The 20,990-nt window shown below is 38.4% G+C and overlaps 1 protein-coding gene across 7 annotated transcripts in view; it reads left to right on the top strand.

Moving 5' to 3' along the window:
- SCAPER (S-phase cyclin A associated protein in the ER) overlaps positions 1–20,990 on the top strand; it is a 428,719-nt gene that overhangs the window by 241,958 nt on the left and 165,771 nt on the right. For all 7 annotated transcript variants that reach the window (XR_014810514.1, XM_021099014.2, XM_021099012.2 and 4 more), the window contains one exon: positions 18,718–18,833. Coding sequence is in view for 6 of the 7 variants with exons in the window: in XM_021099014.2 (XP_020954673.1) it covers positions 18,718–18,833 (116 nt within the window). In the remaining variant the exon portion in view is untranslated. The remainder of the gene's footprint in view (positions 1–18,717; positions 18,834–20,990) is intronic.

Raw genomic sequence — 20,990 nt, 5'->3', positions numbered from 1 at the left:
TTTGTCTAATTCCAGTGAGGATTTAGGTAAATCTGTGATGCATTTCTGCAGCTTCTCTGATGTCTTTGTATATGCTTTGTGTACCTTTTCTGTACCCTTTGTATACACTTTGCGTAAGTTTTATCATGTGTATGTTCTTGTGCCACCTAATTGTAACATCAGAGATAGGAATGGATTACTAAAGTATACCTATGAAGGGCTGACTTCTCTTATCACTGTGATTTATTAACTAACCAAAATTACTTTTGTAGTCTGGTTAACTTAAAGCAATAAATTTAATTTTAGAGGTCCTTTCTGAGTACAGCATTCCCAGTAAGAATCGAGTAGTACTTCATGATCTTACTTTCACTGAGTTTTTAATCCTTATGTATTTGTGAAAAAGGAACTAATTATACCAGATTGGAATGCTAGACTGTAAACTCCATAAAAGTATGGATATGTCTGTCTTATCTGTCCCCAGCACCTAATATAAGAATATTAATAGTTGCGTGGCAAATGTTTGTCGAGTAAATTAATGAAAATGTGAAGCAACAGTGGGCAGTAAGAGAGTACTAAAGTGCTACATGTGTTAATGTCTTGGACAGTGTCCTGTCAGGAATGACTATTCTAGGTATGTCAAAAACAAGGGTAGTTAAAACAAAGATTTCTTTATAAAAATTATTGGACAGGCTGGAGGAGCAAAAAGAAGAGGGTGATGGGACCCAGACACACAACTGCAGGAAGGTATTCCTGTCTACCACGTTGCTACCCAGAACGGGAGGAGTAAAAGTTGGGAATGTAAAATCGCCTGGAACCTGTAAATCTACACGGACCACTGGCAGTGCTGGAGCTCTACCTCTGTCTTTTAAAAAGGAATATTTCTGATTAGTTATAATGTAGGCATTGTATGCTTATATCGTACATTGCAACTTTAAACTCTGGTATAATGTTTATTGGACAGAGCAATCTGTATAGAATGTGATTCTCCTCTACACCTTGTGCACTTTGGAATTTCATATGTTTAGGGATTGCAGTCGTCTGATTTATTTCTTTGTAGACTGGGAGGTAATTTATTAGTACAAAAATGTACATTCATTTACCTACTCAGTACTGGGTACTATGTTAGATTTTAGGATTATAAAAATTAATTTTTAAAGTGAAATTTGTAATGTATAGGTAAATTTACCAGATTTACACTCGTATATTCAGGTAAATATATTCAGACCACTGTATAAGGTGTTTAAGCTCGTATAGAAAATTTAACTTAAAAATTTTGACCTTCCAGTTTACCTTGAAATAGCCTTAGTTCTTCATATTAAGTTGAATTGTTCTTTTAAAAAGTGGGGAGCAGAGCATAACTGCATAAGTCTGACAAAAATCTACTGACAGTTAGGCAGTGCCACTCAGAGGCCATCTGAAATATGAAAAGTGTATTTCTCAGCAGATTAGAAAAAGATGACTTGTCAGAAATAGGTTTACTTAATAAAATGCACATTCTGAGAAGACAAAAATCATGTCTGAGTAGCTAATGGCTGACAAAGCTTATATGAACTGCTTCTGAGCTTATGGATATACTGGCTTCGGTTTGGAAAACAAGAACACAAGATCATACATAAATCATTATTAGATTCTTGTCTCCTCTTTGAACTATTCCATATTCACACTGTTCCACACTCTGTGCTTTGGTTCAGATTATAGTGGCCTGTGATATGGCACATGCAGCCATGTTCAAAGAAGAGATGCCAAACCATTATCTACCAAACCTTTAGAGAACAATGGCACCTATATGGTGATGTCACAGGAATTCTTATAAGTTCAAATTAAGGAGAAGGAAAAGTGGTCTTTTTGGTTCAGATTCATGACAACCAATATATGACATCTGTTGGAGGAAAACTTGAATTTCCTAGAAAAAGCAGTATATCTTCTGTTTCTTCCTTCCCCTCCTCCTCCATATTTTATTCCTTTATCTTGTCTGTGGAATTATTATTTTTAAACAATGATGGCTAATTAATGAAAAATGTAAAATCTGTCCAATTTTCAGTCCTACGTACAAATGCCCAATTTGAGCCACTATTTAACTTAACCAGAGTTATATATTTAAAAGTTAAAATGGTTTTTTAAAATTGTGGTTTTCTTTTTCTTTCTTTCTTTCTTTCTTTTTTTTTTTTTTTTTTTTTTTTTGGTTTTTAGGGCTGCACTTGCAGCATATGGAGGTTCCCCGGCTAGGGCTCTAATCGGAGCTACAGCTGCCAGCCTACTCCACAGCCACAGCAATGCAGAAACAGGGCCGTATCTGCAACCTACACCACAGCTCGTGGCAATGCCAGATCCTTAACCCACTGAGTGAAGCCAGGGATCCAACCCGCAACCTCGTGGTTCCTACTCAGATTCTTTTCAGCTTCGCCATGACGGGAACTCCTAAAAGTGTTTTTCACTTGGCAGTATGAACGGAGTCATGAGAGCTTTCCCTCTCCTGCCTTGCCTGAGCCCTGGGTCTTATGACTGCCACATACTCATTTAGAATGTAGGGATTACCTTGAAAATCATTAGATTCATTTACCTGACTGAATTCTAAGCTTTTTCATGGAGGAGACTCTGATCCTGTGTCAGACCAGTTTGTAATCCTTTTTGCCTTATACATAGATGATTGGTAAGTTGACTCCTCTTTCCCCATATTTAATCAGGAGCCAAGCCTGTTGCTTTTACTAGTAAATATAGTTTTTAGCCAGCCACCCTGCCTCTCTATTTGAATTTTCAGTGATAATGCTGGGTCCCTAATCATTTCTCCTATTCGAGTTCTTTGTTTTTTTGGCTTAACCCTCTCCAGTCTATCCTCCGTATGCCTACCAGAGCATACTTTCAAAAGTGAAAATCTGGGTGCGTTTTGGCAGCTCTCTGTTGCTTTAGAAGAAGATTCAGGCTCTATATCTTTGAATATAAGGTCCCTTGCAAAATTTATTCTCTTCCTACTCCTCTGTCATCATTTCTCAATGTTTCCCCCATCACATGTTTCACTCTTAACCATTTTCAGTGGCTTATTGTCCCTTGAATGGGTCTCGCATCCTTTCATCTCCATACATGTCATCCCCTGGAACACCTAGTTCTTTCCCACTAAATGCATTTGCTTCTCTCTGCCCTCCCCAACCCCTACACTCACACATCTACCCTCACCCCACAAACAGATACTTTTAGCTGGTTGGCTTTTTGTCTTTTGAGGTTCAACTCTAGTGTCTCCTCCTTTAGAAGTACTCCTTGTCCTTCTTCTGATCTTTACTCAAACAGGTTACGTACCTACTATGTAAGCCCAAGGTGTACCCTGTACCTTCTTCATACACAGGACTTATCACATTATGTTGCATTAACCTTTTTTCAAATCTTTCTTTCTCAGTGAATGTGAGGTTCTTGAAGGCAGGTCCTGATCCTCTGTGCTTCTGTATTTCTGCCACTTAGCAAGCACCAGGCACATAGTTGGCCGGCAGTAAATGTTTGTTCAGATAAATTGAATGGTTTTTGTTGGCTTCTCTTCTAGTCCAGTCCTTGCCTTAAGGCAAACAAATGCCTAAACATTCAAGACACATGCTTGTCTGGGCCAAATAGCTTACTTCACAGAAATGGCCAACTTGGCAGATTCGGTGGTACCAGGACGGAGTTATGGGAATTACCTCACAAAGTCAGTCTATTCAGGGGGAAAATTTGGTGTCATCTTGAAGAGTTGCAACAATGACTCATTGTTTTATTGTGTTTGCTTTCATTTACGTATCCCAAGTTTATTATACTTATGTCAAGGACCATAGAAAGTTGGAAAATATTTTTATTTAAAAAAAAAAACCTATAGGTAATTTACATCATTTATTTCTTGAATACAAAATCTAAAATACAGACATTAGTTATCCTTAAATTTTATTTTTTGCTATCCCTAGATTTGGTTTTCTAAAGTACCAATTATACTTCTTTATATATTCTGAGTACTAGATAGTTTGCTGAATTGATTTAACAAGCTCGTTCATATATGAATCCAAGACAATTTCTAAGATATACCATAAAAATCTAGTATGATTATAAAGAGCACATAACATTTGCCAAAATACCCAAAATGGTCACTTTAAAATATTCTATGGGAAGTTGCTATCGTGGCTCAACAGTAACAAACCTGGCTAGTATCCATGAGGATGTGGGTTCAATCCCTGGCCTCACTCAGTAGGTTAAGGATCTGGCATTGCCGTGAGCTGTGGTGTAGGTCACAGATGTGGCTCAGTTCCCACATTGCTGTGACTGGTATAGGCCAGGAGCTAGAGCTCTGATTCAACCCCTAGCCTGAGAACGTCCATGTGCCGCAGGTGCAGCCCTAAAAAGACAAAAAAAAAAAAAAAAAAAAAAAAGTCTGTGGCTTATCTTTGCCTGATCTAATGTGTTTAGCTTATAAGGGAATTAGATCATTTCTACGTTCCTTCTTAACCTAAAATTCTTAGTTTTTTTATAACTCTTTTTATGCCTCTTACCATTTATTCTTACCTACTTGAGTAATGGCTCAAGTCAAGAAAAAGTCAAAGCCTTTTTCTTAAGAACAATATAGAGCCATCCCTTATCTAGAAATTATACTTTATTATGTCTATAATGCTATCTTCTTGTCTAGGGAAGCCTTCTGGGGTTAAATCTGTATCGTTGCTCTCATCTCACAGACATTTTAGATCAATGAAACAGTTTTGGTTTTCAGTGCACACTATGCAGACAGGCAATATAGTATGATGGTTAAAGCTCAGATTTTAGAATCAGACATACCTGGATTTGATTCCTAGATAAGCCCTTACTAGTTACATAATATTAAACAAGTTACCTTATCCTCTCTGAGCTTTACTTTCTCCATGTAAATGGGAATAGCAGTTGTATAAACCTCATACTATTGTTGTATTATATGAGACAGTGCTTGCAAGACAGTACATAGAAGAGTGGCCGGTACATGTGTGCACATGCTTAACAAATGTAGGTCAATTGTTTACGTGCCAAGCACATGGGAAACAGCAGTAATTAAGACAGATATAGGCCCTGCCCTTATTAACAAACAGTTAATTACAATAAAGAGTGAGACTTTTTGAGGAAATGATTAAGAAAATACAGAGTTGTTCATGGAAGTAGTAGAAAAACTAAACACAACTTAGAGGTCAGACAAGGCTCTTTTGAGGAAGTAATATTGAAGCTGAGACTGATGGAGTAAGAAGGTAGACTCTTACCTAAAATAAAGATATTTGTGACAGAAATCATACTGTAGTGAAAATTTGAGATATCAGAAAGATCCCAGGATATGTACCCTCAAGAACATTAAGGGGCTACTCTTAGGGGTATGACTTAGCATTGAATGAACTGGAAGTGAAATGTGAAGTCTAGAAAAGGCAAGAATCCTCAACAGGTAAAAACTAATATTCATTGATGACATTATGGTAGGTACTTAGCTAAAGAAGATGATGGTAATTATTAACATTTATGCAGATCAGTTTATTTAATCCTCTTAATAACCTTTTGAGGTGGGTATTATGTGCCCTCATTTATAAGAACACTGAGGCATCAAGAGGATAAGTAACTTGCCTGATGTTATGCCTAATAAGCGAAAGAGTTGGGGTTCAAACTGTGGCAGAATTAATCCAGAGGCCATCCTAACAGGTTCTAAGCAGTAAAGATGCAGTATGTGTCTAATTCACATACCATAAAATTCACCTTTTTTAAGTATATAATTCAGTGGTTTTAATATAGTTAACAAGGTTGTATAATCATCACCACTATCTAATTCCATAGCATCCTCATTACCCCAAGAAAGCAACTCCATACCCATTAGTAGTCACTCCCCATTTCCCCCTCCCCAGCCCCTGGCAACAATTAATCTACTTATCTCTATGGATTTGCCTATAGAATTAAAATTTTTTGAATTGGCCTTATATCATGAGAGCTTACTAATTTAAGTTCATTATTTTTAGATCTTTTTTGTACATTTCTCTGGATTTTCTATGTTCAGATTGTCTAAGAAACTGAATATACAAATAGAGAATAGCCAGCCCGTATGTAACAACAGAACAATGACTTACAATCTCTCCAGCAACCAGTGAACTGAAGCCAAACTACAACCTCTGAAGCTAATTAGCCTAGAATAGTCAGAAGTTGATCACTGACCGCCAGCTTCACTATTTTTTGATCCTGCTTTTCACTCAGAACCAACTAAAACAAGATGAGTATACTCATCAAACCATCACATAAGATGCCCATTTCTAGTTAACCCACCTCTAGCTTCCCCATGTCATTAGCCTCCAAAGAGTGCATACTTGAAGCCTTCTCCTTTTTTCATTATAAAGCTTTCTCATCCCTCTGCCTGACTTTGAGTCTCTGCCAAATGCAAGTGTTGGTGGCTGACTCTCTGCTCTAGCTAACTCTGAATAAATAACTTCTGTTCTTTTTTTTTTTTTTTCCTCCTTTTTGGTCTTTTTAGGGCCGCCTTCACAGCATATGGAAGTACCCAGGCTAGGGGTCAAATTGGAGGTGTAGCTAACTGCTGCCTGTGCCACAGCCACACCAGATCTGAGCCACGTCTGTGACATACACCACTGCTCATGGCAACACAGGATCCTTAACCCCTGAGAGAGGCCAGGGATCAAATGCGCATCCTCATGGATACGTCAGGTTTATTACTGCTGAGCCATGAGGGGGACTCCAATAACCACTATTGTAAAAAAGAAAAGAAGCAAAAGAGAGAGAAAGAGAGAGAGAGGAAGGGAAGGAGATGGGGGAGGAAGAAAGTCACAGTCTAAAACCTCATTTCTGCTTATCTTTCTCAAATCCCTATCTCTCCCTGTCCCTGCTAAAAAGACCTCCTGGTGTTGTATGCCTTTTAATGTTTATACATGAATGCTCTAGAAGGTAAGGACTCTTTTTAGGATCTTTACATTCTTTTTACATGTAACTGTACTTCTTCATATTGGGAGGATGTGGTCTTGCATACTGACTTATAACTAAAACCTGTTTCAGACTTCACACTAACAATCTCTTCAAATGAACTTGAGTATTTCTCGTAAAGGGAAAGAGATTCGTATTTCCCTATTTTATAAAGAAATAAGATTCTGTAATGGTCTAGTGTTCTCCAGACTTAATGAGTCCTCTGAGTTTTGTTTGCCTTAACAAATAAGCAGACTTTAAGCAGTTTGGTTCACGTTTAGTAAAGGTCTTATCTTATTCTCACTAGCTAAAAGCAGTAGCATAGAACATCTCTAATGTTACAATTCAGTGGGGGAGCATTAACTCTTCTGCAAACATCTGATCATGTTTGATTTAGCAAAATCAAGAAGAAAGACCACATATTCTGAAAAAAGTCTTTCATACTGTTCTTTACATAAGAAGGTCTTGTTTGCAACATTTTAATGGAGAACAGAAGCTCTGCGTTGGTTAGCAATTTTTATCCATGACCAAGGTATAAAGTAACAGTGATCATCTTGAAGTCTAAAATTTTAAAGTCTGCTCATTTTTGCCTTCTTCCTTGTCATACTTTGTATCGGATAATCTCCTAAATAGCAGATCTAGCACTGTTTTTGTCTCCTCTGTTTTCCCTATGTACTTTAGATGCTGAAGAACAGAAGGGGCTAAACCAGAGTGGAAACTCCAGATAATCCATCTGAGAAAACATTGCCTGTCACTAGCTATTCCCCACACCTGTCATTTCCTCTGCTCCAAATCAAGCCAGTCCAGTGCTTCCTAGCAGGATCATTTGTAAAATCAACTGTACCTGGTTTTCCTAGTGCCCTATCACAAGGTTTTTAGCCTAGCTGTTTCTTGAAAAAAAATCTTGCAGTAAATATCATATTTGGGGCACAGTGGAAAAGGCATGTTCTGAAGACTTTGAAGCAGTATCGTGCTAAATTTGGAAGACTTTGCTGGATTTCACTGACATTCAGGAGGGAAAGGGTTTTGAAAGATGGTCCTACCTGAAAAAGTATTGAAGGCCAGTTAGGACTAGAGCTTCAAGGAAAGCCTGTCCTGGGCCACCTGGAATCTCTTCTAACCCTGGTCCCACATTCCCTCCCTCCTCACCCAAAGCCTGCTTCCCCCCTGCTGTGTGCACATTTCTTCCCATTTCCTGAAAATCTCAAGAACTGCACCACCCGTTAAAAGAACTACTCATATTTCAGTCCCTTAGAATCTAGTTAGCTCTCATTTCCTTTTCTATTTACATATAATAGTCAAACTTGGCATTCCTTTACATTCTCTGAGTCTGGATTACTTCAAGAATTTTTTTTTTTTTAATTTTAGTTGCTGGTGAATGCTAATGTAGGAAAGCTGAGGATACCCCCTCTAGAATGCTATAAGTAACTTCCCCTTGTCTTCACAATAACATTAAGCTAAATGCAATGTGGTATTCTAGATTTGATCTTGGAACAGGAGAAAGGTCATCAGTAGAAAAACTAGGGGAAATCTAAATAAGGCTATAGCTTAATTAGTAGTATGGTTTTAACTTAATTTCTTAGTTTTGATAAGTGTACCAGGGTTGTGTGCAATGTTAATATGAGGGAAGCCTCAATTAAGGCATATAGGAATTCTCTACTGTACTTGTAACTCTTCAGTCTAAAATTATTATAAAATAAAATATTCTTTGAAATTGTAAAATAGTATCAAGTCCAAGATTTTACAAAATTGGGATATTTAGTCATAAGCCTGCCAAAAATCAAGCACATTCTTATATAGTCACACACTAGATTTTCCCACAACTTTCTTAGTTTATTCCCATCGTACACTTGAAAGTCGGATGAACTTAGTCTCAATCCCCAGCTCTGCTACTTACTAAATGTAAAAATTAAAGCAAGTAACTGACTCATTAAGGTTGGTTTTCTTTTTTTTTCTTTCTTCTTTTTTTTTTCAATTTTCCCACTGTACAGCAAGGGGATCAAGTTATCCTTACATGTATACATTACATTTTTTTTCCCCCACCCTTTGTTCTGTTGCAACATGAGTATCTAGACATAGTTCTCAATGCTACTCAGCAGGATCTCCTTGTAAATCTATTCTAAGTTGTGTCTGATAAGCCCAAGCTCCCGATCCCTCCCACTCCCTCCCTCTCCCATCAGGCAGCCACAAGTCTGTTTTCCAAATCCATGATTTTCTTTTCTGTGGAAAGGTTCATTTGTGCTGGATATTAGATTCCAGTTATAAGTGATGTCATATGGTATTTGCCTTTGTCTTTCTGGCTCATTTCACTCAGGATGAGATTCTCTAGTTCCATCCATGTTGCTGCAAACGGCATGATGCCATTCTTTTTCATGGCTGAGTAGTATTCCATTGTGTATAATATACCACATCTTCCGAATCCAATCATCTGTCGATGGACATTTGGGTTGTTTCCATGTCCTGGCTATTGTGAATAGTGCAGGTGCATGTGTCTCTTTTAAGTAGAGTTTTGTCTGGATATATGCCCAAGAGTGGGATTATGGGGTCATATGAAAGTTCTATGTATAGATTTCTAAGGTATCTCCAAACTGTTCTCCACAGTGGCTGTACCAGTTTACATTCCCACCAACAGTGCAGGAGGGTTCCCTTTTCTCCACAGCCCCTCCAGCACTTGTTATTTGTGGACTTATGAATGATGGCCATTCTGACTGGTGTGAGGTGGTATCTCATGGTAGTTTTGATTTGCATTTCTCTTATAATCAGCGATGTTGAGCATTTTTTCATGTGTTTGCTGGCCATCTGTATGTCTTCCTTGGAGAAATGTCTATTCAGGTCTTTTGCCCATTTTTCCATTGATCGATTGGCTTTTTTGCTGTTGAGTTGTATAAGTTGTTTATATATTCTAGAGATTAAGCCCTTGTCCGTTGCTTCATTTGAAACTGTTTTCTCCCATTCTGAAAGTTGTCTTTTTGTTTTCTTTTGGGTTTCCTTTGCTGTGCAAAAGCTTTTCAGTTTGATGAGGTCCCATGGGTTTATTTTTGCTCTAATTTCTATTGCTTTGGGAGACTGACCTGAGAAAATATTCATGATGTTGATGTCAGAGAGTGTTTTGCCTATGTTTTCTTCTAGGAGTTTGATGGTTGGTTTTCTTAGCTGTATAGTGGACTGAGTATTCCTACCTCGTCATCATCCCATTCATTATACCAGCATGTTTTGAAGACTGAGATAACAGCCTAGGGCCTGCCGCATGGTAAGCCCTTGAATTGTCATTTTCAGCCCTCCAGTGTGGCACTCAGAGAAAAGTAAAATTTAGGTTACTGTTTCCTCCTTAGGTTTGTTTTCATTCTTTAAATTGTTCTCCCCCTTCCTTCTTAAGGATATAAAAGGGTCTGGGTCACTATCTTCCTTGGAATAGGACAAACAAAAAGAAAAGAAAAGGAAAAAAAAAATGAATGCCAAATGAGTAGGGGCAAGGTACAAGCCAAGCTGACTGGCAAAGCCCCTACAATTGGCCTTAACATTCCTGGGCTCTCCTCTCTGGGCTTATCTCCTTCAGGCAAGCCTAGCACCATGGCCTGCCTTGCCTTACCAGCCACAGTTTCTAGCCTACCTGCATCCTTGCCTTGACTTCCCCAGGCACAAGAGTGTTTCTAAGCCTTTTCTTTCTCATAGATTCATGGGTTTATTTTCCTACTAGGAGAATGGCTGATGTTAGAGCCCTGAAATTTGACCATACTTTTATATTCAGCAACTGTTTATTGAATACCTACTTTTTGCTAGCCCCTATATAAACATAATTCCAGCTGTCAGGGAGTCTACCTTGTGATTCAATATATAATCAGTATGATCTGGTTTATAAGTAAATAATAGAAAAATCAGTCAAAGACAAGTGTTACAATGGAGTAAGAAGAGAGCACCTCAGAACACTCCTCTCTGTTTCTTTGCCATCTCAATGGACAAACACCTCTGGGCTCTAAGGTCCTGCTCCCTGTGAGCCGCTGGACCTAAAGGAGTTTGTCCTTATTACTGGCTCTTGTCTATATCATTCTTTGCCCCAGACAGATTCTCCTCAGTCTCATGGTCCTGAGTTTCTTTTGTTTCCCTACTTTAAAGCCTCCAAGAACACTTAAGATGCAAGAACAAGGAAAACAGAGAACTGCTGTGGTAAGACTCCTCAACTTCTGCCGTAAAGCAGTGGGTAGCCTGGAAGCTGGGAATGGTGCGAGAGTAAAGTTGAGTAAGGAACCTCATATGTAGGACTTTGAATCCTTTGTCTTTTAGTTTGATAGCATGATAACTCAGAAAACTGTTCACATTGACTCCCATTGTGTCTAAGAACTAGTCAAAGAAACTGTTTCCTCTGTGTGCATACAGCTTTGTACATCCCCACATTATAGCACTTACCTCACAGTGTTGCATTTGTCTATGTTAAGTCTGTTTCTCACTGTGGCTATGAGTGCTGGGCCTGGCCTAGTGCCTTTTGCTTGGCAGCTTTATGGAGCCTGAGGATGAGGGAAGATCAAAATAAGTTTATTGTGAGTTTTGTTGGATTGCAGTAATAAACTCTATACGCTAATCTTTGCTCATCTATCTCATAACATAAAGAAGAAGAACAAGAGCACTCAGGTCTTGTATTCTGCTTTCAGCCTTTAGTTCCTGCACCACCCCCTCTCACCCATCCTGCCCTCATCTCACTTAGTCCAAACAGGTCAAACGTGGCACAGTTCACCTCCCTCAGGGAGAGCCTTCCAAAGGGTCCACGTTCTGATTAGCATCACAAAGGAATTGTTCCTCTCATCTTGAGAAAGCTTTTCCAGCCTCTCAGCCCCACTTACCTTATTACCTAAACCTTCAAACCATAGGTTATGATTTTACTAGTTTTGGCACAACTTCGCAGTTTACTTGTGATATTCTTGACCCCAGAAACAGATTCTTTTAAGAATGAGTGTAAAAAGGCCAAGCCAAACGTTTATGTAGATTATGGGAATATGAAGAAGCCAACATTACAGAGCCTAGAAAAGTCATGTAACAGAACACAGAATATCAGTACACATGCTTGCTTCTTTTAAGGTGACAATAACCAGTGAAGAAGGTAGATGCTTAGAGATAATGTCCTTTAAGTGTAAGGAAAGTTTTTCCATATGGGAAAAACAACCATAAAAAAATACACTCCAGAATCTTCTTATCTCTATAAATTGGGCTACTGAATTCTAAATTTATGGACTTGCCAAAACCTACTTGTATTATCTCTAAACAGGTCTTAAGGTGCCACCAGATGCTCCAAACAAATCTAGCCTATCCTGCTAATGAACATGCAAACAGTCTTCCCCATCTGCCACCTCTGTCTCAAAGGCTTGGAAGGCCTTCCTCTATGATCACAAAGAATGTAATTACTGTCTATTGAGAAGTCAAGTACAAAGGCCACCAGCCTTTGCAGGCCACCAAAGATTAACAGCTGCCTCTCCTTTAATTGGGAGAGGTAATAACAGTTACTCTAGTTAATAATTGAATGGATGCCTAGGCCATGTAATTCAGATTGAAGCTGTCATTTTTTTGCTGCCCTTTAGCTAAGCTAGGTTATTAGAATGGAGCCTCTAATCCTATTAGTCAATTGTCAGTCTCACAGTGGGAGAGAACAGAGGCAGGCAAAGCTATTAAGGTGTTATGTCAGGTACACATGTAAAGCCACAGAGTTCTTCTTAGAAGTATTTTTTTCTCACTCAAATCAGAAGGATAAAACTCTTTATGAAAGTTCTAATTTCATAATTTCTGTCTGAATGCAGAGTATTTAGAAAAGGGGTAAAAGAAAAAAGGAAAAGTACCTAGTTCACTTTTCTAGATGAGGTCTTTTCAGTCATCTAATAAACTTTGCTTCATGTCTAGAGTGCACGTATCCTGTGCTTGGCCTCTCTTGAGAACAGAGAAGTAAGAGAGTTTAGGCTGCATAGTTTAGTGCTTGAACACAAATAACTCTGGGATAGTGTCGAAAGTGATAAGGGCCACAAGAGACATACGGTTAAATACGGAGACCTTTGACTTTAGTTGAGGGGATCAGAAAAGGCTTTATGAGTGAAGCAGCGTTTCATCTGGGTCTTAAAGGATTGAGAGATGACGTTTGAACATTACATGTTGAGAAGGGGACAGTTGGATGGAGGGAATAGTTATGGTTAGGCATTTTTAGTATGCTTGCTCTTTTCTAGACACTGAGAGGGATAGGAACAAGTATATGACCGTGTATTTGAGGAGCATCCTGCCTCATTGTGGCATTAAGACATCCAGGAATGTAAAGAGAGCAGTGTACAGGAAGTACCATGTGCTTGGCACAAGAAACTAGAGTGGCAGGAATAGAGAAGAGGAGGATATGGGAGGCTCTCTGCATCTTTTAAGTCTACCTGGATTATTGTGTGAAAACGATCTCCATTTTTCACTTGAATAAAGAGTACTTAAGCTGGTTCGTTCCCTTGATTTTAAGATTTGGGCAGCTCGTCGTTGAACCAGTTTTGACTTTCCCTTTCTGTCCCCCTGAGGTAAAAAAGTTACAAGATATCAGAGGATTGTCCCATACGCCTTTATGTGCAGAGACATGGAAGACTTGTTCATATGCTCTCTGTTAAGGACCAGGATCCAGTGCGAGATGTTCCTCCTCCTTACACTCACAGGCCCCTGTATTGTGTTAAATTGTCTCATAGGATGTTTTTGCTTTTTGAGAAAAATCTTTTCATCTGTTCTTCCTTTTGTTCAGTCACTCATCCTTTGGGTATTTGCCATCCCTGTACTATGCCAGTGCTGGACCACAGAGATGGGTCAACTACCACTCCTGAGGAGCTTGCAAACAGAGAGAATGGGGCGGCCCTGAGGTAGGGGAGAGATAATGCCATGAATAGGAGTTGAGGTAGGGGATGAAAAAGAAGTGAGGAGAATACTGAACATTTGACCGTGCTCTATGGAAGACAGTCCAAAAATGGTTTGCTGGATCTGTGGTCCAGAAGTGCACATAACCAGAACTCTCCTTAACTCCAGGGAGAGACTTGTAAGTTTTTAAATTTCACAGTAGATATTGCTTGTTTTGCTTTATTTCCTAGAAAAGCCTCAGATGATAAATTAGAACTTCATTTTTCAGTAATACATTAGTAAAAATTTGGCTCTGTATAGCCTTTATCTTCCTGAAATTGGCTTGTTTTTCCAGCTTAATGTCTATTAGAGCCTGTGTCTTCAGTTTTTCAAGAGGTCACATCCATGTTGTTGGCACTGCATAAAAGCCTTTGAGTTTGTTTTGTTTTGTTTTTGAGGCATAGATGTATACATTAAGATGGTCTGCTTTCACTCAGTCCTTTTCCCCTCCACTTTTGCAGCGTTGACCCAGTTCTCTCCCATTGTGGAAAGGTCTACAAGAACAGCAGTGCCGCTGCTTTGTTTCTCTCTGGACAGATTGCATCAATTGATGCATCTGCTTAGCTTGAAGTATGGTGTACTTTCTTTTGAGTTGAGAAATATCAGTATGCAAAGGCTTTACATTAAAAAGGAATATGCGTGGAGGGCTTAGTTCCTCGATGGTTATTAGGAAGGCTCAAAGTGAACATGTCTTTTGGTCTTGAAAAAACTGAATTTCATTCCTTCATCATGAATCTCAGTGCCAATGAAGAACTGTTCCACTAGGCAAACACAATAACGGGAATGGAGAATTTTATCCTGGGATCACACCAGAGAAATTGACTCTCTGTGTTTTCACGGTTAAAGTCTTAAGTACCTTTATCAACTTTCTTTTTCATAACTGCCGTTCAGCAACCATTGATTAAGCATTTACAGACTGCGTCCCCCTCTGCTAAGCAATGGGGACTTGGTGGTGAAGTAGACATGGTCCCTGACTAGAGGAAGCTCTGGGTTTAGTGCAGATACAAAGAAGAAAAGCCGAAGGATTATCCCATCTGGGAAGGAACAGTATTTGCCAAAGCCCAGAGGCTGGGAGAGCATGGGCCCTGTGTGGAATTTGCTTGAGACAGAGGTGCGAGTATGGCAGGGAAGGAAGCTGTTAGAGGGAGATCGGGTTCTAAAGAATTGTGCTGAAGAATTTGGGCATCATTCTGTAGACAGGGTGGAAGAAGTCATTCAGGTTTTTTAGACACAGTGGCATGATCACATTTACTATTGAGAATATTATCTTTATTGCATATACAGATACTCAGAGTGGGACTACTCAAAGCAGAGTCCACAGGCCAGTGTCAGGCTATTGTCACTAGAACATGGTGAGATAAGGACATGAATCAAGAGTAATTTTATATCTATTGCATCTAATATTTAATTTATTTATTTATTTGAGTATAGTTGATTTACGGCGTTGTATTCATTTCTGCTGTACAGCGTAGTTATATACAAACACGCACACATGCACACACACACTTTGCACCTATTATTTTAAAATGTGGGCTCAATCTTAGTACAGCTTTTTCCCCTCGTTTGTTTAGTATTTCATTTGTATTGTATTTCATAAAAGCATTGGTCAAATGAAGTGAAAAATCTTAAAAACAAACAAAAACACTTGGCTTTTATCTTAGAGCATTTTGAAGGCACCGCTCTAGAGAATGGGCTGCTGTGAATGAGGTAAGCTTGGATCCAGAAATACTAATTAGGAGGTTGTCTCAAGTGAGAGACCCTGAGAGCCTGAACTGACCTGGTAAGAGTCGGCATGGACAGAAAAGGAGAAGGCAAGAGTTAAGAGCTGTGACAGAAGAGGAGTAATCAGAGCTTGGAGCCTGAATCAGTGTGAAAGCTAAGGAAGAAGAAAGAGTCTAGAAGGGCAAATTTCATTTTAAGAATCTGCTGAAAGTTGGACCCTTGCCCTGTGCGTTTCTGTGAGCTTTTCCATCCCTGTTTCACAGAGATGTTTTATTTTTTTTAATGTGGTTATGTATTTTTAATATTATTTAATCTTTTATCTATAATTTCTATTTCTTCTGAGTATAAAAGAAGATGTACATGTATGTTTACTTCCTCGTCTTGCCTCAGAGCCTTTTGCCATTTTCCTTAGCCTTTAGATGCTTCCGTGATACCCTGGGCCTGGCTCTAATAACTACTGGTAGGATAACCAATCACTACCAAATTATCCAGAAAATATTCCTATATACTATATGATCTCATTTACGTGAAATTCTACAAGAGACAAAACTAACCAGTGGTGCCATAAATCATATCAGTGGCTGCTTCAGGGAGGAGGGACTGACTGTGAAAGGGACATGAGGGAACTTTCTAGGGCAATGGGGATGTTCAGTTCTTGATAAGCGTTCATCAAATTTAATTGAATGGTATACTTAAGATCTGAGCCTTTTACCCTGTTGTAAATTATACCTCAAATTAAAAAAAAATAGCCAATAAACAGAGGGGGTTCAACCCCATTATTATCAGGGAAAAGCAAATAAAAATCTCAATCAAATGTCAATACACACCCATTAGAATGACTGCAGTTTTTTTAAAAAAAACTGGTAAAACCAAATTTTGGTGTGAATGTGGCGTAACTAAAATCATCACTGCACTGCAATGTGTACAAAAACTGTTCTGAGTATTTTAGAAAGCTATTTGACTATTACTAGCACCATTGCATCTTTGCATACTCTGTGACCTAGCAGTTCCACTCTAAAGCCTATGCCCAACACTCCTGCATGTCACATGTACCCAAATACATATACAAAAATGTTTAAAGCAGCATTGTCCAGAATTTAAAAGTGGAAAGAACCCAAATGTATCAGCAGCAAAACATTTAAATAGATTGAAGTATGTAATAATGCCAAGGAATACTATACAGCAAGGAATGCAATACTGCTACAGACAGCAACATAGGTAAATTTAGGAGGGAAAAAAACGAGCAAGAAAAGCTAGATATTATCGAATATATAAAATGATTCTATTTTTATAGAATTGAAAAGACAAAAGGAATCTATGATTTTATAAGTCAGGCTCACCTTTACATCTGGGAAGGAAGGAGGGATAGTGGGATGGGCACCAGGGGTATTATGGCATGTTATAAAGCTTTATTTTTTAATTCTGTGTTGTTACCAGGTGTGTCCAATTTGCCATAACTCATCCATCTATACAGTTAAGATTAGTTCAGTTTTACTTGTGTATGCTATGTGCTAATATAAAAGTTATTTCTATTTTCTAATTGTATTGATATCCTAGCATGACAAGAAAGATAGTAATAGCCTTATGGTTTGAAAGAAATTACTGAGCACTTGGGTTTTCAGTTTTCTGATTGTTAATTTTATTTCAAAGAAACATTTTTTTCATTAATAATTAAATTGTTCATTTTTAATCTTCACAGTGTGAGGCCTTGTCTAAGATTCACAGTGGACTTATAATCTGAGATTGTATTTTATTGTGCACAAAGAATGAGTAGTTAAATGATTAAGGTATTACATGCCAAACCCCAGACACGTACTGGAGCCAGTAAGCCATAGTCCACATCAAGCAGGCAGAGCATTGTGCTTTGTGCTTCAGAAGAATCAAGCCAGCATATTTAACAGAGCCTATGTGTACCACATATCTCTCCCCCAAGCATGCACCCCTCAAAAAACTGTCAGTATTTCAGAGACATTTCAAAGCTCAATGTACTGTAGAATGCTACTAAAAGAAATGTAAGGTGGCGTTGTAATCAAGGGTTTGAGTATTAGTTTGCCAGGGCTGCCATAAAGTTTCACAGACTGGGTGACTTAAACAGCAAACATTTATTTGTTCAGAGTTCTGGAGGCCAGAAGTCCACGATTAAAGTTCTAATATGTTTAGTTTTTCCTGAGGCCTCTCTCCTTGGTTTGTAAATGGTCACTTTCTTGATGTGTCCTCAGGTAGCCTTTTTCTCTCGGTACATGCATTTGTGGTGTCTCTTCTTCTCTTGTAAGGACACCAATTGTATTGGATTAGGGCCCCCACCCTAACAGCCTCATTTAAACTTAATCACCTCTTTAAAGACCTTTTCCTAAAATACCATTACATTCTGAGGTACTAGAGGTTAGGACTTCAGCATAAGAATTTGGGGGGCAGAAGACAGAGTTGAGCCCATAGCAAGTTGCTGTCTTATGTTTTACATATTGGATGAAGTGATTCTGTGTATGCTTAAAAACATCACACCCTCCCCTTGCCAGATAGGTTCCTTCCTACAAGAATTGTATGCAGTTCAGAAATTGTAAAGAAATAATCATAGATTGAGTTCTAAAATGGTTACTAAATATTCTCCCTAAAATAGCTGAAGTGGTTTTTTAAAAAAAAAAGTATAGCTAACTGGTAAGATATTAAATTACCTTGCATTACTAAAGAAGTTCTAGGAAAGGAAGATCAATTTGTGAAAGTCAGTTTGTCTTGTTATGTGGTAATTAATATTGCAAAATAATCCAGTTTTTTTAAGTATTGCTAAAACGTATGTGTACATTTTTTTTGTCCTCTGCTTGATGTGCTTCATCCCTTGCCCTTTTTCTTGTCTCCAAACCTCAACTTTCTCAGGAGAGCCTATGCTGACCCTTTTCCCAATATAGAGTTGGTTCAACTGTTCTCATAAAACCACTTTTCCTTTTTCTTCAGGGTACGTATAATTGAAATCATTTTATTTATAGTTATTTGATTCGTGTCAGTCTTAGCTACTGAATTTTAAACTTAATGGGGGGACAGCAACCATGATTTTTGTGTTCATCACTTTTGACTTCCAGTTCTTAACAGTAAGCAAGCAAGTGTTTGTAGAATAATTGAACCAACAGAATATTTCACACTACAACTAAATATTTCATTTACTTATAATTTTGTGCCTGGGAAATTGGGCTAATTACTCTCTGTATTTCTGTTTAGAATGTGGCAGATCAGATTGCATTTCAAGTTGCTGGTGGATTAACAGCCCTCGAACATATTCTTCAAGTAGTGGTCCCAGTCACAAATGTGAACACAGTTTCACGAATTCCTCCTAAGTAAGTATAGTTTTTTAATCCATCTTTCACGTTTCATTTGTGAGTCATTTCTGCCCTATGGTTTCCATATGGGGGACCACAAGAAAATTGTATGTGTATTCAGGCTTGAATAGCAAAAGCTTACACTCCCCATTAGGGAGAAAAACAGAGGTGCTCGATTTCACTTACAAAACTCAAATTGAGCCTAAAAAGCCTTATAAGGGAAAATTCTTTGGTCTATGACTTTTTCTAATTCTAAATCAGGGAGAATTAATGAAGTCCTGAAGCTTACAACGTTTGAACAGAAATGAATAGTAGTAACAGAAAGCTAACTTTTTATATTGTGTTCAAAAAAGAGGTAAGTACATTAAAAGGCCTGAGCTCTGGAATTTGGAGGAGTCCCTAACATACAGGAAGAGTGGCATGAGGCCGAGACTGCCATAGTCTAGAGTTCCAGCCAAATAGTTGGGAAGTGAATTGCAGTTTGGTCTTTAACTGCAAATTTCTCTGTCCCAAGGATCATGTGCAGCTTTTAGACCTAAGATCTACTTTCTTATTCTCTCAAGTCACCATTTGGTCCCTTGCCACCTAGGGTGTAAAAGCAGACAGTATTATTTCAGAATTATTGTATTCCTGAGTTGTAACATGCACAATCCACCAGTCTCTGGGTACTCTTATTTATAGAGCTTTAATGAGAGGTTTTGATCAAAGTTCCTTTGTATCACTGAGAAACTTTTAAATATTTAATTTAAAAGTGAGTGTTTCATTTGTCCACTGGATGCAACAGAAATAAAATTTCAAGAGTATGTTATCTTTTTTCCTAAGAGACATTTGGTAAAATAGAAATAGCACTGACTTTGAAGTCAGACAAACCTGAATTCCAGTTTTACCTCTGCTGGTTACTAGCTGGGAGAATTAGGGCAAGTACCTTAATTCTGTTGTATCAGTTTCCTCATTTGGTCAAACAGTGTTAATCATATTCATCTCACAGTGTGGGGATCAGTTGAAATAATAATGTACATGAGAGTTCCTTGTAAACCTTAAAGTGTTATATAAATTTTAGGTGACAGGTTTTTTTGTTTTTTTTTTTTTCTTTTTCCTTTTTCTTTTTTTAGGGCTGTACACGTGGCATATGGAAGTTCCCGAGCTAGGAGTCAAATTGGAGCTGCAGCTGCTAACCCTCATCACAGCCATAGCCATAGCCACACCAAATCTGAGCTGCGTCTGCAACCTACACCACAGACCATGGTAACGCCAAATCCTTTAACCCACTGAGTGAGGCCAGAGATCGAACCTGCATCCTCACGGATACTAGTCAAGTCCTTAATCCGTTGAGCCACAGTGGGAACTCCCTAGGTGACAGTTTTTAAAATGGTAATTCTGCCTGGTTTAAGACTGTGTTTTCTGTTTGACATGAGATATTTCTAAGTACAAGCTTTGATAGTGAATTAATTTGGCTTCTTTTGCTCTACTTGACAAAGTAGAGGTTAGCGAAAGAAGCATTTAAAGTCAGGATATCTTTCTTTGGGGGCAGAAAGCTCTATATCAAGTAGTTACAGCATGCATACAGGTTTTCTAACCCAGAAAAGTTGGTATTCCTCATCAAAGTGGACTTTCTTGATAGTGTGTTGTTCGACATGTCATCACTCAGTGTATGGTGGTGGGAGAGAGAGGAAGGAAAGAAAGAAACACAATACATATTTGAGATAAGATAGGAAGTGGCATTTGATTCTTTGGGACAGTGCTTTCATGACAGTTACTAATTGATAGTGTACTTGTAGTTTTTTGTTTTCTTTTTTTAAATTTGTTTTCTTGTAGGCTTCAGCATCCATGATACTGAGCACTCTTGCTGTTAACATAGACTAAATGCCTTTCTCCCAAAAGCTACTTTTATCATTGTGGCAAAAGGCATGCTTTGGTGCTTATCTGTGCCTCCTGTTTAGAAAACAGGAGAGGTTTCCACTGTTCCTAAAAAGACCTAATCCACCTGCTTTGGAAAGGAACCCTGGAATCCTGAGATTCCAGATCGGTGTGTTCCTGATGGCCACCAGCTGACTGCTGTGCCAGGATTGATAGTTTGTTTATTCATCTTAATTTGGACCAGTAGATTTGTGTTTTCACTGCTTTACTGAGCAGTGCTTACTGAGTGAGGCCAGCACTCAGGGCTGTGGGCATCTA

This window comes from Sus scrofa, chromosome 7, assembly GCF_054392235.1.
Source record: "Sus scrofa isolate SSC_HxYL_T2T_F1_AM1 chromosome 7, Sscrofa_HxYL_maternal_Yorkshire_Landrace_v2.0, whole genome shotgun sequence".
NCBI classification, from domain to species: Eukaryota; Metazoa; Chordata; class Mammalia; order Artiodactyla; family Suidae; genus Sus; species Sus scrofa.
Note: the sequence above shows the minus strand (reverse complement) of the source record. Positions and strands in the feature narration are given on the sequence as shown.